An 18,616-nucleotide genomic window follows, 5' to 3' on the forward strand; every position below is an offset into this window, starting at 1 on the left:
TTTTTATTTCACGCTTACACTACTAGACCAAGGGTATTTACAAACAGCACAAGTACTGTATCTTCTGACACAGCCCGTTGTCAAAACATAAATGAGAGGGGAAGAAAATCTTCTTAAAAAGAATTCACCAGTTCTGCAAGTGCTGGCACCAGAGACCCCTGCTGAACGGTAACTGCGGTACCTGCTGGTACTCCCACCCTCACAACAAAGCACCATTTCATGCCACAGCTGAGAGGGATCCTTCACCAGCTTAGCACAAGAAACTAGGAACAAGAAGCAGAAAGAGGGGGAGAAAAGAGAGAACTTAGATCTCCACGATGATCCTGAACAATACTTTTAACAAAGGGGTACATCATCCTCACGCACATCTGTCTGTGCACCGCAGATACCTGATAAAGTAAAAAGCTACAGAGAAGGAACTCCCACAGCACCCAAACATCAGCACCGCTTGTAAATTCCCTAGAAAGGCCAGCACCATGCCATCCAACCGCACACACACCTTCCCTACATACTCAGTTCTCGCCCCCCCCCCTCCCCAGTTGATCGCTTCCTACATCCACAGGGAGCCCTCTGTCTCTGCTCCCAGCATCCTTTCCTACCTACAGTACAAGCCACGTTGATGGAGCAAGAATGTTTCCCCAAAATTGCTGCTGGAACTCTTTGCATGACAAAATAGTGCAAGCTGACTCAAAAATGTCACGTCCATAGAAGTTTGAAACCTTAATCAGGGAAGTGAAATGGAGAAAGATAAATGGACAAAAAAAAAAAAAAAAACAAAAAAACAACAAAAAAAAAACACTTACATCCAGAAGAACTCAAGCTGACACAAGGATGTGTGAGAACTAGGCTCACATTTACTAAGGGCTGTGACCTGCTGCTGAGATCTGAATTCATCTTCATACCACCAGAGTTTAAGAACACTCCTGAAGGGAGATGCTGTTACTTTTGACAGACAGAAGATGCTACCCATATGGGAAAGGGAGACATGGTATCTTCTACAATAACAAAATGTTTTCTATTTATTCCCTGCATCCACAGGAAAGCCTCCCCATATCTAAAACAAGAAGGAAACTTTAAAACTCCTTGAAGAAACCCAAAATAACAATTTTCCGTAGCCAACTGGATTCAGTCAATTGCTGGCTGGACAGCTAGATATTTGTTATGCTGCACATACAAGCTCTGTGTCACATTCTGACATCCAGTTCTTTTACAACTGTGACCATATCATCTTTTTGTCTCGGTCAGAGTCAATTTGGGCAAAAATTTAATTTTCACAATGTATACATGACAATTAACTACTTTCTTTTAGAGTTTTGTCTTCAGTGTTCTAGAACCAATATATCTGGGAAATTATGGCTGAAAGCACCTGAAAATTAATTCATTAAACTCATAAAAAAACAAAACTGTCAAGACCCACACAGGTCACAGATAACAAGTACGTACTGTAAGGCCACAAAACAGGTGTGTGTGACTTTGTAATCAAAAAAGAAAGGCTGCATGCAGTATTAAGTGTACTTAACTTTGCACAGTCATTTGTTTTACAACCGTTATCAAGCAAGAGTCAATGTGTGCATAGCTATAAAGCTATCTGCATTTGTGCGATCCTCATAGAAAACAAGACCGTGGGGAGCTTCAACTGTGCTCATAAAATTATAGGCATTGAACTATTAGAATTTTGCTTTATATTTTAATACTTTTGATCAGGATTCTGTATTCATTCTACCTGTTGAACCTTGCACACACACAAAAAACCCCACCCACAAACAAAAAAAAACCCAAAAAACCCCAAACAAAACAACAACAACAACAAAAAAAAAACAACACTTTTTTCCCGAGAGAATTCCCAGGAGCAAACCCAGTGTTTTGGAATAGCACAGAGGTCTCGTAGTTGTTGGTTTAATTACTGTCTTCATCTAGCAACACAGAAAAGACAGACTTGAAGATACAGAGCAATGCCAAATGGTTTAAATCCACTGGTAACCTTTTAAAAGCAGCTTTTAAGTTTAAAAGTTGTTAAAACTTTTAAACTGTTAAACCATCAGAGCTGATGGTAAATTTTTTCTTTATCAACTAAATAAAATTTTATCTGGATGACACAAGGGCAGTTACGATTTGGGGTAGGCATTACTCAACAGGATCCAGCTGCTGCTGCCTGCCTACCTTCTGGTCTCCCACTCCTACCCTCTACCACACCATTCTCATCCCACACAGGACCAGTAAATGGATTCAGCAGCTCGCCAGAGAGTAACACGCCAACGATACAACATGAAACTGTTTACACCTTCGGGCAGAATTGCAGCACGGGCTTTTCTCTCCAAGGGGCTCCCGGGAGGCGAAGGTGAGCAATGGGCTGCTCTCAGGGCAGCCCCTTGGAGAGAAAAGCCCGTGCTGCCACGGCAGACCACGGGGCATCAAGCAAACATGGACTCTCTTCTACTGGCTTAATAAACAGCAAGAAAAAATATTTAATCTGTAAGCCACACAGCTTTCACTCTCACTTTACCGCTTGCTCATATATAGCTATATATTTTGAAGAGTGCATCCTTCAATTTTCTTCCCTCTTCTTGAATTTCCTCTCTTTAGCTCCTCTTCTCCTTAGCTCCATCTCCTTCTCCACAACATTTGCTGTAGAGGTCTGTTACATTATCTACAGTTTTCCCCCATATCCATGTTCCTTTCAGTGCACAAAATGCCAAGTGTCACCAAAAAAAGCTAATAATAAACCATTCCCACTTAACCCAGTATGATCTTCCTTGCATTATTCTTGGTTTATGCATTTTTAGAGATTTGTGGACATCAAAACAATTCTTTAATCTAATTTTGGTTTTATGCAAATTCCACGTTAATTTAATTACTCTGGGTTATTTCTAAGGTTCTTCACTTTTTCTTTTATTTTACTGGCTCATTCTCTCTCAGATAATATAATATATCTTTATTATTTATTTTGACCTTTTGCCATTCCTACTTTATTATCATTTTAATATTGTCATTAACCATTCCATAACCTTTCCAGTTGCCTAGTATACCACACACATTGCTCACATCAGCCAGCAGTGATTGCTTATTGCGCTTCTGTATTCATTCTCTCTTCACAACAAAGGCATTTATAGCTGGTTTGAACCAATGATTTCTCTTCAGACACTTATTTCACCTCTGTCCCTTCCAGCTGTGACTTTATCCCACTGAAAGTCTGGCAGAAAACGTGGTGCCAAAATATAACAGTTTATATTCATTCCAGTTCATCACACTTACAAAACACTACTCACGTTTAGGCTGACAGAAGTGGGGAAAAAGAAGAACCATCACACCATTAACTAATCTTTTTGCTACGTTCAGTGCAGGAACATTATTTGCATGAAGCTGTATTTTACTCCTCAGTTACAATGTAAATACAACACAATTCCTATGTCTAAAATGGGTCCACAGGTAGGTTAACAACAACTTTAATACACTGTGGATCCTAGAGCTCTGTCCAGCCTTCACTTTGTCCAGAGTGATAGATTTGCTAAGATAAAAGCGATTCTGATTCTATCTCCTGCTAACAATTTATGAAAATTTATCTGGATAACTCTTCTAGACACCCTTTACATCATTCTTCTTCTGTTTTTCTACATAAACCTTTCCAACTACTCCACACCGTTAAGAGCATTCAGGTGGGAAATAAATATCAGTGACGGTAAGGGTTCTGATGATCCTTGCTAGGAAGCAGAGACCACCTAACGTCATCTTGTCATCTAGTAGATCTAAGATAAAAAGGGTTGCATCATCTATATATATTAAGCAGCAGTTGATTACTTCCCACCCCCAAAAATTTACTTCTATATGACTTTCTTCTGTATCATTAATAGCAGATACCGCAGGAGTTGTTCTTACATAATTTTCAAATACCGTTAATACTCTGTGCAATTTTTTTACTAGGATGCAAAATCAGATTTCATTGGAAAGCACAGTGAGCCCAAACATACTTTCCTAAGGCACTTCTCCCAAATGCAGAATCACATGCTTGATATTTTAATTGCTAGGAATATCAACATCAACTTTCAAACATACACATATTTCTAAGGGGTTTTTCTAGAGATTTTATCCACATATTACGGTTTCTCCAGTAAAACAGAGAGATACATCCTCTGTGGGGTCAGAACTATCACTTGCCACTATATGTCACTTACCAAACTTTAGTAGTTTACCAAAGTAAAAAAAAAAAAAAAAACAAAAAAAACAAAAAAAAAAAAAAAACAAAAAAAAAACCACTCGCTAGAACAAGTAATTGCTATGTATGTGAGCACTAAGGAAGCCTGGCTTCATACAGATTTTTGTCTGGTGCTCTGGTGACTTTAGGTTTAGGGATGCAGAGCTTTTTCTAAATTATTTTCCCTATGATGGCTGTCCTCCATTTAGATACTGCAGCGGTTAGTAACTACAGGTTGAGTAGGGCTACTCAACAGAAGACTAAGTCCTTGCATGTAACATAGGAATTAGATTTGAGACCTATGCTGCCTGGCTCCCTGCAGTCAAATGTCACTGCAATCAGAGAACAGCTTCCAAAAGTTCTTAGTGATGGATTAAAAATAACAGAATTTCTATCAGGATTACTAAGACATCTTTCCTCAGTAGATCAAGTTAAACACGGCTGGATTCAATTCTAATATTGTAACTGTGCAAACTGTCATTATTTTTTTTCAAATCCATATTATCATTACTTTTAGTAATAAAGATCCGTTTCAGAGATGGACACCAACACCGCAACCAAAGAACATCCTTGCACTGACCGCACAACTTGCAGGATCTTCCAGCCTTTGACAGATCACCAAATCAACTCAAGAACGCTTGTACCCTAAAAGAACAGCTGAGGTATAAGGCAATATAAATGACATTCTTCCAGAATACCCAACTTTAAGAACACACACAGTTAATTCTGTTCGATCCAGAGCAAAGCACTGGGGACTTTACTCCCATCCTACAGGGGCTTCAGGAGCCTCCGGGTCTGGCGCTCAACTATCGAGCAGACTCCCACGCAGCCGGTGGAATCCTGCTGTAGGTAACAAGAGGAAACAACCGGACCAAAACATTCATTGGGAAAAAACACGGGCAGGAAGATTGGTCTGTTATTCCTGTAATGGTGAAGGAGGGAAACGCAGCCATAAAGAGGTAAGCTAAATGGAATGCTATCACTCGCAGTTTTGTTCTTCTCTTCCCCTTCCTTTTTGCCTTTTTTTTTTTTTTTTGGGTTGTTTCATAAAAATATTATTTTAAACAGAAACAAAATAAAAAAGGACAGAAATTATAAGCATGCTGTTTCTTGTCCATTTCCTAGGTCTTTCCTAGATGAGTATCTTTTGCTGAATTTGAACAAGCAAATAAAAGGAAAAGAACTCATAAGGTTTTAATTCAAAATCTCTATTTTACAGAAGAATGCAAAAGGAAGATTTGAATCTCTATATTGAACTCGGTTTTTCTAAACAAAGCATAACCAAGGAGATAAAAACCAGTGCTGTAGTTACTAAGTGAACTTGATTTCTAAACAAAACACATTGCAAGGGGCCATGCCAAAACTTGTTTACATTTGGTCACAGCACTGCCTTTAACTCAACTAGTAAACCAGGTTAAACAAACCTACATCACATTTGACCGATATTTGTAAATACCTTTAACACACACCAGTTAAAACACATGTAGCTTTAAAAAAGTTCACTTCCAAACACATCAGAAAGAATTAATTACACATTTTATTTTTAACATAAAATAGGATGGCAGATCCTGCAAACTTTTGTACATCAGTCACTGCAAGAGTCTAAGGGCATACCTTTAGTTCAGATGAATTCAGCACTGGAGCAAGAAAGTATTTTCAAAAGGACATAAACACAGATTGTATAGTTAATACAGGTTGTACATTTAATAACAGATTGCATTACACTTTTACATCTTTCATTTGGAGACCTGCCAGTCTTCAGATTAAAACACAACTCCCAGTCAAGTAAAACTGTATTTTCTTTGCTCGGTCCTCAAAGTCACTACATTTCAACTTATTTAACACAAATTGCAGACTTTTCACTTTGTGTCTCTATTAAGAGGGTGTAACTAAGCGAGCTCTGTGAGTTCAATGCTGCCCTCCACCTTCTCAATTGAGACATTGCACGAATGCAGTCACATGCAACAACTGAATTTGCAAGATGTAGCGTGCCACATACCTATTAGGTTTCCTAAAATCTTAAGAACACCAACGCTCAGCATTTACTTCATATTTCCAAAACGTTCTCCATTCTCTCAGTTTCTGCTTAGACTTCACTGATGATTACTTCCAGAGAAAATCACAACCTCTCCACAAGCTCAGAGGTGGGGTAGTCTGCAATCTGCTCCCTGCTACAGCACGAGACAGTCAATGGTTTGTTCCAAGATTTGGTAACTTTTCTCTGCCCTCCCAATCCCACCGTCGGTGCTTTAAAGCAAATATCTCTGCTTATTTACACCTGTACTTTGGAGATACCTCCAGTTAGTTCCCAGTCAAAAGACAAAAATTCAGGAGTCCTGTGATCCTGGCAAATCAGTCACATATTAAAGGCAAAGTTTGCACCTGGGCCGCGCATTTATTTTGTGCACTACTTCACCACCCCTGCCTGTCCTACATCCACACAGTACTTTCCTACCGACCTTAGTAACATTCACCCCTCTGGATGTTTTCATTGTAAGAGGATGTTCTAATCTGAAAACCATTTACTTGGAGTGCATGCTGCCGAAATACAGTGCCATCAGGAGATGTGCAGCTCAGCTTCTCCTCTAAACATTTCTTTGGTCTAAAAACACTTCTACATAAATGTTCTACAGTTCAAACATTTATTACCAGGTTTCAGAGATAAATTAAATTACCGCCATGGATACATGACAGTTTATTAATAAAAGTGTCACAAAAACATTAGTGAAAGTTAAACAGGTAACACAAGGATATGAGGGAACATAAACGCTAAGTTCCAGTAGCAAAGTTTGCTTTGCCAGGTTACACATCCCGTAAGTTTGATGGAATGCATTGTACATTATGTATCAAGCCACACTGCCGGGAAGAAAATTAACTTCTGAAATTCTGGTTGGGATTTTAATTTTGCATTAACATTAAGTGAAAAGCAGAAAAGTGAGAATACTGTTTGTTTTAATTTCTGGGAAGTATTTACACGGAGGTTCACAAAGGCTGAGTTTTGAACAGATGACAGGCACAAATGTCATTGAATCAATCTCTGCCATATGAAGGCAGGAATCAGTCGCAGGGAAGCTAGGAGTTAACCCAAGCTTGCTCCCTCCTGAAGAAGCCAAAGGGTCCTGCCTTTCCTCTGGAATATGAAGGTTGTTGTGGCATTTTTATTCCCTACTGTCACACGGGAAAGAAGCTCCAAGTCTTCCAGATGGAAGACAACAGAAATAGCTCCACAAGCAATTTAAATCTGGGTTGCTTTGTGAAGATTTCAATCTTGATTCTTCACTCGCCCTCACACCTGACACCTCTCTCCACACAGGCTTTGACTGTTTAATGTCATTCTAACCAGAGTTCTCATCTTCAGCTGCCGCTACCTCCTTATCCCTCTTTTTTTGTGTTCTGTTTACCCTCAGGAAACATATTTGCCTTTTAAAAAAAAAAAAAAAAAAAAAGAAAAAGAAAAAAAAAGAAAACACTCAAATCCACAAAGCACTCCTGCTACCGAATCTTAAACAAATAAAATCTCTCCTTCAGGCAGAAAATATAAGCCTAAGATTTTTTGCTATTATGCAAAAAGCTCTCAAGATTGAAAAAGACCTTGAAAGCATTCAGATTCTAGACAAACATGTCTCCAATTACAAAAGCTTTCGGATAACAAGCTAGTATAGGACGAAACTTTTCATTTTTAGGAGCTGTGGAGAAGTAAACCATGCTATGCTGTTATCTTCTCTTTCCATGAAATCTCAGCTCTTCCAGAACCCATGTAGCTTTTACTTGTCAAATCCCTGGGTGGTAAAAAGAATGCAAAACAAAATATAATATAGCTTGTGAATTGTTTCTAGACTGAAACACTTGACCAGTTACAGATAAGGCACTTATGTTCTTACTTCATCCCATTCTTGGATTTTTTCTGCCAAGGGTCCTGGCAGAGGTTTTCCATGTGTTTGTCTCGCCTAGTTAAGGGTGGCAATGAGCACGGCATCATACCTAGTAAGATTACTCAAATCCAAGCCAGTTAGAGGACAGCAGCACATGATGTGAGGAAGCAGGGATCGTTCGATCTTGTAAAAGGGAAAAGCTAAGGAACGATCTGATTACAGACTGCAACAACTCGAAAGGGACTTAACGCAAACTCTCCTCCATAGTGGCAGATGGCATAAAGAGAAAACAGCCACAAACTGTGTCTTGAGAGATTCAGGTTAGGTACCAGACAGGACTCTGATCACTGGAAGCCTGTGCAGGGCTGAAACAGGCTGCCTGGAGGGGCTGTGACATCTCCATCCTCAGAGGCTTCCTAGACTCCGCTATCCACAACCATAGCTGCTGGCCTGATACAACATTAGCAATGGTCCTGCCCTGAGCAGGAGATCGGATGGGCTAGAAGGGCCTCCTGGTAAGTCTTCCAAACAACATTTTGTCATTTCTCTGATAATCTGCAGCTCGGAAACTGAGACACACTTCAGCATCAAACTTTAAAAAAAAAAATTCCAAGTGAAAAATAGATTCCGCTTTATGCCACCCCGCAGCCTGATCCATAACCAACACCGACATTATCAGCTGCTCCCATCCATCAGAACTTCTGGGCAACATCAGAAGCTTAAGCGAGTTAGTTCACCACAATTTTTTTGTCAATACCCATGAAGTCTAAACAAGTAGTAATTAAAGGATCGGTAAAATTTTTAAAAATAAATTGGTATTTAAATTTTAAAATTTAATTTAAAAACTAGAGCAATTCCAGTTTCTTCCCCTGGAGTCTGAACTCCACCGCCCCGGAGGAAGCCGCTGGTGACCGCTCCTACCTGTGCAGCACCCAAACCACACAGGGCTCAGCCGTACGGTGGCTAACGGGCACCAGCAATCATTCCGCGAGTCTTAATTACCCTTCAGGGCCTCTGCAAGTCCAACAGCTGGGAATAAGGCTCTAGTCTGGAAAATACCAAGGAATAGCAGTTCGGCAGGGAAAACCAGCACGCAGGTGCCGGGGCCAAATGTCACTGAGCAAGACTCCAGGGTAGTATGTGTAAGATGGGATTTACACACGGTGAAAAAAAAAAAAAAAAAAAAAAACAAACAAACAAACCAAAAAAACCAGCACACGCTCCAGGGAGCTCAGCCACCGATGGAAAGCACAACACGAGGGCCAAACCTGCGTTTCGCCGTGACGCCTTCCACTGCAAACCAAACCAGGCAGGCCAAGCACCGAGACACCCGGCCACCTGCTACGTGCCGGAGCAAACCGGCGCGCCTGAGGGGAGCCACAGCCGCTGCCTCAGGGCCGTGGCGAGCCCTCGCCATGCGGGAGAGCCCTCGCCATGCGGGAGAGCCCTCGCCATGCGGGAGCCAAGAGGCGCCGGCCACCCGCACGCGTCCCCGGCCACCAGCCCGCGGGTGGCCGCGCCGAAGGAACAGCGCCACCTGCCGAGCCGCCGGGCCGCGGGCAGGGGCCGTGCCCGCCGTGCGGTGCGGAACACCGGCACTGCGAGGAAGAGGAGGGCCGTGCCTGAAGCGCCCAGCGTCCCCCGGAGCGCTGCCCTGCCCCCTCCTCCCCCAAAGGCGGCCCGTAGCCCCCCCGCAATGGGGGAACACAGCGCAAGCCCCCCGCCGCCTGGCCGGTCTGTGAGGGGGGGACCCGGCCAGGGGGACGCGCCGCGCACCCCGCAGCGGGCAGCAGGGCCGGACCCCGCCGGGGTCCCGGCTGAGGGGGTCCCGGCTGAGGGCAGGAGGCGGCTCCCGCCCGGGTCTCGGCCCAGGTGCCCCCCGCCCCTGCCCGCAGCCCCTCGGGGCCCTCCGGCCGCCGGGCCCGGCCTGGCGCAGGGACGGGGAGGGCAGGGCCGGCGGCGGGCCCGGGGCCGCGACCCCTGCCGCTGGGCTGAGGATGCCACTCTGGAGAGGTTGAAGTGTGTGAAATTAATTTCCTAATTAACAGAATACTCAGGCTTTTTTCACAAACGACTCTGAGAGGGCTGCTGTGTGTGTGTGTTAAGCAAATGCGGGTGTCCTGACAAGAAACTGCGTTCCATGTCGCTAAAAACAGCATTAAAACTACCCGCGAATGAACCCTGCCCTTCATCGCCTACTGCCCAGCACCTTCTTTTAAAAGAAGAATTTCAAGTTATAGAAATTGCTCTTCTCCATGGACAATCGTTTCACACCGAGTGTTTTCAGGCATCACAAAAAAAAAAAATCCAGAAAAAATTGCCTACCAAAACTATCCAGACCATAAGAAATAATCCACAACCACAGCAAAGCTATCAGGCAAAAACATTTATGGGTATTTTTAACGGGAGCACTTTTCTTGTGGGGTTGATGTTGCAAAAACAGCCTCACCATCAACTGCAGCATGCCCCTGCGATATGCAGCGCTGCCTATCGCGACAGTGACCGTACGTACTCTGTTCTATTCTGGTTTAGGCAAATAAATTCAGCACAAAAGAAAAGCAAGTTAGGAAGTGAGCGTTTCTTTACAAAGGGAGAAGCAGCTCAAGAGAACTAGTCGCAGACGGCCTTCCGCCGTGCTGGGGGAAACAGCTCTGCCCGTGGGGACAGCGATACCATTCCCCAGCCTTGGAAGTTAAAAACTGGAAGCTGAAGTATCTGATATTCCAACTCTAAATAAGATCTTTATTTAACTCTTGGAATAGACGCCAGAACTTGCTTGCTTTTTTTTTTTTTTTTTTATTTGAAACCACAGAAAACTGATACCCGACCTTCAGCAACCTATTACCAGTCAGTAAAACGACTGATGAGGCTAATGAAATATGAGGCAGTTTTCCCTATTTTTCATTATAAAAGGAAATGGTACAAGGACATTGCACTTATTGTACATTTAGCTTTTTTGTTCTTACAATTTTTCAACAGAAATCTCATAATCTGATGGAACATGGTAAAAGTACTAGGTTTCCAAAGAAAGGGGGGAAAAGGGCTTTCTTTTTGTGATGATCATGGAACAGAAGTTAGCACACGTTTTACTTCAAGTTAAAAGCTGTTTGTAAAATGTACCAAAACACAGCACCATCATGATCATATTGGATTTTTCAAATGAATGCCATACAGACTACTGTTATCAAAACAACAAAAACAAGGCATATCACAGTGCTCCACATTTTAAAAAGGCATTTCTTGTTGGTAACAATTCATCATGAGACAGGCATAAATACAATTCTCGAGTAAAGCACATGATTGCCATTTTTTTTTCAAACCATTTCCCCCATTTCTATTGTCAACTCCACCTGATTTTTTTATTTAAACTTCCATTTTAAACACGTGCCTAATGCAAGCAGCTGAACATAGCGCACAGATGAAACACAAGTCAAAGCCCGCTGAAGTACACCAAAAGTACATTCTACCCTCGACTACTTGCATACTGCTCCTGAAAACATCAGCAAAACTTTCATTTGGAAAGAAGTACTAAACAATGCTGTCATCAATTGAACAATATTCATAAAATTAAAATAATCACCTGGCATATCTCATTGCTAAATGGCATTATAGTGCTAAAAGCAATACCTATCAGAAAGGGTGAAAAAAGACAGTACAAGTAACTTCATTTTTTGTCACGTTTGACTTCATGTAAAAAAAGCAGCCCCCACAGGCTGATTCAAGTGTCTGAGTGTGAAGAGATTTTAGTTCAAAAGAGGCAGACTTTTAAATGTCCCTCTCCAAAGCAAAGTCATTCACTTTAATAAAAAAATGCAAGTAGTTTTCTTCTAGTAGAAACAAAACAAGAAGTCTAACACTGAGAAACAGCACGTGCTTGGTTAAAGAAAACTGGAGGTGAAGGGAGGAACTTAGGAAAGCCGTAGTAAAAATGCTCTTGGTATTTATTACAGTCTCTTTCATTATTTTGAAAAAGAGGTGAATAAAACTAAACAAATGTACTTTCAGTGCACCCCAAAAGCAAATATCATTGTGACACAAAAAAAAAAAAAAAGGTGTATATTAACCACTTTCTCAATCAGCCATTCAGGGTAAGATGAAACAAAGTCTATGATTCACAAACCCAGAATCCCAAGTGGTTCGTTTGACTTTCAATCGCCAAAACAGTCTGCTTGCATTTCAGACCTGATACACAAGTCGTCAAAGGCAGGGTGACAGTAGGAAATATATGAACTTGTAAAGAGACCAGAGCTTAGGCAAAACATAGATAAATCTTGGGTTTAACAGGGTGCATTGTTTTAAGAAGTCCTAAGGAAATTCCACTGGTAATGAATAGGAAAAAGAAAGTGCATAATAGCATAACATGCCTGTTTTCATTTTGAAAAAAAAGTACTTACTTTTTTGTTTTACAAAGATAACTTTCAGTTTCAATCTTTTGTCTCATACTGATTGTTTGATATCATTTGTTTTACTTTGAAACTCATTTTTACAATCACCTGGTGATACTGGTAAGACTCCCCACTTTAAATACATTATCACTTAGAAGTTGACAAGATGAGTCTGGGGACTCAGACAAAAAAATAATGCAAACTAAGATGTCAATCAGTATCAAAAGAAAACTAGAATTAGGCTGTTTCACAAATTTTTCTATCTGTTGGCCAGTTTCAAGGGGGAGGGTTTTGACAGCTCAGCTGCCCTAAGATTCTGCACTGGTGTGAAAATAAGAGACGTGTAGAGAAGAGAAACTGTGTGTGCCCAGCTGAGGGGAAGACTGAAGCGTGACACCCAGAAACCCACCGGCACTGAGGACCTACTGCAAAAAAAACTTCAGTCACAGGATACAATTAACCGCAAGACACAAAGCTGCAGGAAAACAAACCTCATTATTTCCACTGCTTGTGGAAAAACTTATAATCTCGAAAATATCTTCCATATAAACAGATGAACTTCCCGTTCACAGCAGCCTGGATACCCGATTCTTGAAAGCAGTTTGAGTGCACCTTAATCACAGGCAAAACGTAACTGCACAAGTTCTCCTCTACCTTCATCTAGTCACAAGGGATATCCAAACACTTATTTTAGTCATACTCTTCTGCAGTCACTGTGTTCATGATATCCTGGGGGGGGGAGCCCAAAATGTTTTTACGGTGCCACACATGAGCCGACTATTGAAACCAGAACAAACGCAGCCAGGGAGACTGCCACTGTCATGGGTGGGCAGTAATACAGTCTAATGTGACAAACTACTTTCAGGCCTTTGAAATATAAGAAAGGAGGCATTTTCCTCATTTTCAGTTGGATCTTTGGATTCTAACCCAATTTTGGTTGATGGAAAAAGCTCTCATTAATTGCAGTCATGCATGCTTTAGCCTTCCTAGCACAGCACTATTACAGAAGCAGGGAATGTTGCCCTTCTCTAATACTCACAAAACCAGTTTCCATTACTGAGACGATCAGCTTGCTTTGTTCAAATGATCACGGGAGCGATCACTAAGAAAAAAAGCAAAGTTATTTACACCAGGTTTTCAAAGCATTTCAAGTGTACAGGTGGCAGCTCAAATATGTGCCCAAAAGTTTAAGTTACCGAGCCTAGCCAGCTCTCAAAGAAGTCAGATGTTTCTGAAGAAATTCAGGGACCTAGAAAGCTCTCACAATCAAAGATAATGTCTTTATTTCCCAAATGGCATTTTAAAATTCTGCCCACAGTTTACTAACTTTGATCACGTACAGAACATGCTGTGGTTGGGATTTTTGTTGGGTTTTTTGGCTTGGTTTGGGTTTTTTTTTTTTTACAATTATCTATTACATGACAGTAATAAATGCCAGAGCACTCTTTTCTCTAGTTACAAGCAAAACAAGATAAGCATGATTTCTCTTAATTTTCTACCAACTACCTAAAAGAAATAGCACCCAAAAGTTTCAAGTCCACAAATATAAGTAGTAAGCATGTAAAGATCAAGTCACAAGTTGGGTGACGGCAAAACAACGTACTGCGATTATGACACTATTTATTTATTTATTTCCCTCAAAATTCCCAAAGTTTGCGAAGCAGAAGTCAAAATAGATATATCTTCCTTACTAAAAAAATTACGCTGAAACCAATACAACTACTCGCATGAATATGCAGAGCGGGATTTAGGCTGTACTCTTTTTGTCCTGTATGAATTATCCATCGCATTTCTATTGTATATTATTAAAGTGACTTGCTTTTTTATCCTCCCAACCCCCACATCTGTGCTGCTGTAATTTATGTGAATTGCAGTTAATGATCACTTGCGTTATGCTTAATCAGCATATCAATAATATACTCTGCACAGACTAAGTAGCTCTTCTTTCTTTCCCCTTTAATGAAACCTATAGAAATGGAACTGGTATTTGACTGATTGGCATTACAAAAAGGTTGCCTAGGCAGGTGCTGGGGATGGTAGTACAGGATACAGGCCTTGTGGCTGCTGCCAATCATGCTCCAGCATCAGCAAAGCCCGCTATTATATTTTTTAATTCTGTTGCCTTGCTATCTAGAGGGGCCGATGTTTTGTACTTAGGGGATTTTAATGAGCTTGACCAGATTCAGCGTTACTGGCGCCGAGGCTGTGGCTGTGTGGGATCATTCAAGGAGAGATCACATTCTTACAGGGTGATATTATTAACCATGGTCTAATACACTGTGTTCTTACGTGGGACACAGAAATCTTGGAACACAAATGAGCTATAAATCTTAACATGAATATTCAGGAATTTCTGGAAAGCTGTTATTATACGTGCCCAAGTCAAGGCAGACTTAACAGAAGAAAGAACCGCTGAATGCTGAAAATGACAGCCAATCCATTTGGGTCATTTTGCCAGAAAAATCAATCAATATCAGGTATCGATAAGACAAAATTATTAACCTCTTAAGAGGTTTATTAAACACATTGGCTAAATTATTTTTAAAAATTTGGTAAGTCACCGGCCTCAGCATACTGACATTTATGGCTTCTACATGCTGGAGAAGAACTGGCACACCACCAATACTCTCATTCGTGAATCACAGCCTCAAGTGTAGCTCTATTAGCTTTACCTTGTAAATCACCACTATGCTATTAGCAATCTTTCAATATGATGTGACATCTTTATTATAATGTTTTTCCACTAAAGTTTAAGTTCATATTTTAGTTAGCTCAGAGACAGATGCAGCCATATTTACCAGGTTTAATTAATTGACTATAAATAAAGGGCTGTAAAAAGAAGGCATCACTTTCACATGATGTTCAAGTTGTCATCATTTTACAGCAAAATGCCAATTCAGATAGGATAAATGTTACTATTGCTATACTTTATATTCATGTTTCACTATGTAAGCTTAAAATTTTACAGTATTTTGAAGGCTACAGTTCAGAGTCTCAGTTCTCTTACAAAAACACTCACAGTACATGATCTACATTAATTTACACTACCATGCAATTTTTAATTAAGAATTTCATTAACTTGTAAGAACATCAGTACAATTCCATGATTTACTTTGGCTTCAGTATCTGTGGATACTACAGTAAATAGGAACAGCACGCACAGACACACACAAACAAGTTGTGCTGAATTTACCTGACAAAAACTTGCAGAAGCTAATAATATTGCTTTGGGAGATTTGGGGGCCCTTTTTGGTGGAGTAATGTAGCACATCTGTTTCTCTTATAGCCCCCAAGATACCCTGCATCATTCCCTACCAACTGCTTTAGGAATCCAAGGCAAGAGAGACACAGCTGCAGGGAGCAGAACAGCAGATCTGCACAGCTGCAAGGAGATGAACAGAGCAGAAGAGTAAAGCAGAGGAGGGCACAGCAGATGGGAAGGAAAAAAAAAAAAAAGCTTTGCAGAAAAAAAAAAAAAAGAAAAGAAAAAATGCAAGTGAAGACAAAAAACCTGGTGAGCTAGAAATTGCTGGAGAGTTCCCTCTTGGACATCCTGTTTATAGAGGTCTCTTATTGGGAGAAGTCAGCGGGAACCACACTAGAAAGAAACATGAACCCTCTTCCCACTTCTTCCCCATGAGAATGGAACGATTTGCTCAGAAACACAGAAAAAGATCCATGTGTAAACTAAAAAAAAAAAAAAAAAAAAAAAAAAAAATCAAAAAAACCACCAAAACAAAGCCTTAACCTTAAATACTGCTGAACACCTGCATAACACTTAATATCAAGAAAGCACTACTTAATATTAACAACTGAATCCTGTAAGGCAGAGATGCAGAAGTATTGTTACCACTGATCTCTGTAAAAGTGATAAAGGTGAAGTTCCACCTTGCCCAAAGGCACAGAAGAGTCAAGAATGGGATGTTCACGATCCTACAAACTACCAGGCAGACACCTGCCAACGCTGAGAATTCAGAACACCATTGGTATGGGAAAAGGACAGTTGCTGGACTCTTAGCTAGCAACTCCTCACCCTCATCAAAACTACAGTTTTGATTCCCCAAGGAGTTCGCAGCGGCAGTGCTCTCTGGCAGAGGTTTACTCATTGGGTTGAAGACACAGGCAGAGAGACGCATGAAAACTTCTAGAAATTGTAATCCTAACAGTAGAAAACCAAAATAAGTCTGCCACAGAGGAAGGAAGGAAAAGCACCTTAAGGGTAGGCACAAGTGACAGGACAGCAAGAGAAGGAGCCACAGGTCTCCAAGTGCCTTCTGGCAGCAGACCCGATGGCACAGCTGCTCTGAGGGCCAGGGAAGCGCCAGGGCTCCAGCCTGCCCAGTGTTCTGGGTGGGTTTGTTTGCGGGGACAGGATGCAGGAGTGCAAGTTTCTCCTTGCACATCTGTGCTGTGCAGTGTCAAAAGAGAGTAATGGCTTGTTCTGGCACACACACACACACATTCCACAGAGACAAGAAGTCGGGGAGCGACCAGATATCAGCACCACCACACAGCCGTGCACTGATGTTAAGTCATCAACCATTTTCAAGAGACTGGTGGCAAATGCCATCTCAAAAATGATGGAGTCAGCAACTTTAAAAGCACAGGTGCTCTTAACTGCATTTCTACTTCTCCAAATAGAATGTTTAGCTTCATTAGATCTGGATGCAAGGTAAACCAAAAACAAAAAAAAACCACAACCCTCAAGAACATTATTTAAACATTTCTTTAGCAATATTTTAACTCCTAAGTAACAGTAGTTGAACAATTCAGCACAAAATTTATAAGTACTGCTTACGTCCACGCATTTTTCACCTTCCACTACTTCCATCTGAATAAATTAGCAAGTAATACCACAAAACAGTCCCATGATATCTTTTAAAAATACACATTGCAACAAAAGAAGGAAAGTACCTAGACAGGACTATTTTTGTTTGTTTGTTTCATGCACCTTTTGCTTTCATTTTCTCCAATAAAACTGAACTATTCCTAGGGATTATATGCAGTGCCACGTACGTTCTAAGGGGAAGGCACCAGAGCTATATAAGCTATATATTGCAAGTGTAGAGCAGACTATTTTTGAAGCTCCAAAGAGCCGGCGCTATTGCACGGTGTCCTCTGAAGAGGAAAAAATGGTTAAATAGCACATTGGTCTGTAGCAGCACTTTTCCATTTCACAGTCTAGTGAACTCACCCCATGTGATGGGTAGGAGATCCAGCCCAGCTCCCCTTGAATTGTTTTTGAATCCAGCAGATTAACTACAAAAGAAGACAAAATGAAGAGGAATGAGTTTCATTTGCCTCTGTCCAGTTAACCTCAGTTACCCGTACCGAAAAATGTGTTTATTTGGGGACCTTGCGAGCAGTTGATTTGTTCAGGTGGCCTGGCAGCTAGCTACAAAGAAGAAAGAGACAGACAAATGAAAAGGATCATCTTGTTTATCTTAAAACACGGTATGAACAGCGGATGGGGGAACTTTTCAAAACAAGAAAAGTGACAAAAAACAAACAGTGGACGGCTGGCCAAATTAATTACAGCAGGGGGTGGGAACAGAGTGCTTCCATCAGCTGCACAAACTACAGCGTTTTCCCCTTGGATGCCTGAAATTTGGGTCAATGCATCTAACTACATAGGTGAGATCTGAATATTTTAATCATTATTTGATTAAAGGCCTGTATTTGGCATATATAATTTTCTCAGAATACAGGAATAAATAATGAATGCTGATTAAAGTCTTTCCTGCAGTGCTTGCTTCCTTCTGATCAGATTTGTTCTCAAATTGTCTTGCAGTAGTGTTTTCTAAATGTCATGTGTAACACATTAGATACAAAAGTAATTATTTACAATGTTACAAGTTCAGACAAAGCTAGTTTCAAAGAGAGCCATCAAATCATTGCTGATCTTGCTATTATTTTTTCTTTTGAAAGGCATACAACAATTTTCAGAGTAAGAAGGACGATTTTATTTGTAAACAGTGCGACACAGACATTTTCCAGTCAAACAAACCACAGTGGGTTTTATACCCATTTTAAAACATGACAGGTATTTAAAAATCAATAAACAAATACAAATGAAAGGATATACTTCTTTGGTATTTATTCATTTGCTTTTTACAAGCACCAAAATAAATTCTGTCCCTTACCCTGGCCGTACAGTTTCCAAGTGCTTC

At 40.8% G+C, this 18,616-nt stretch overlaps 1 protein-coding gene across 2 annotated transcripts in view; it reads right to left on the minus strand.

Moving 5' to 3' along the window:
• EPHA3 (EPH receptor A3) overlaps positions 1–18,616 on the minus strand; it is a 237,347-nt gene that overhangs the window by 195,123 nt on the left and 23,608 nt on the right. For both annotated transcript variants that reach the window (XM_080377011.1, XM_080377010.1), the window contains exon 2: positions 17,641–17,705. In XM_080377011.1, coding sequence (XP_080233137.1) covers positions 17,641–17,705 — 65 coding nt within the window. The remainder of the gene's footprint in view (positions 1–17,640; positions 17,706–18,616) is intronic.

This window comes from Falco punctatus (genome assembly GCF_963210335.1).
Source record: "Falco punctatus genome assembly, chromosome: 2".
Lineage (NCBI taxonomy): Eukaryota > Metazoa > Chordata > Aves > Falconiformes > Falconidae > Falco > Falco punctatus.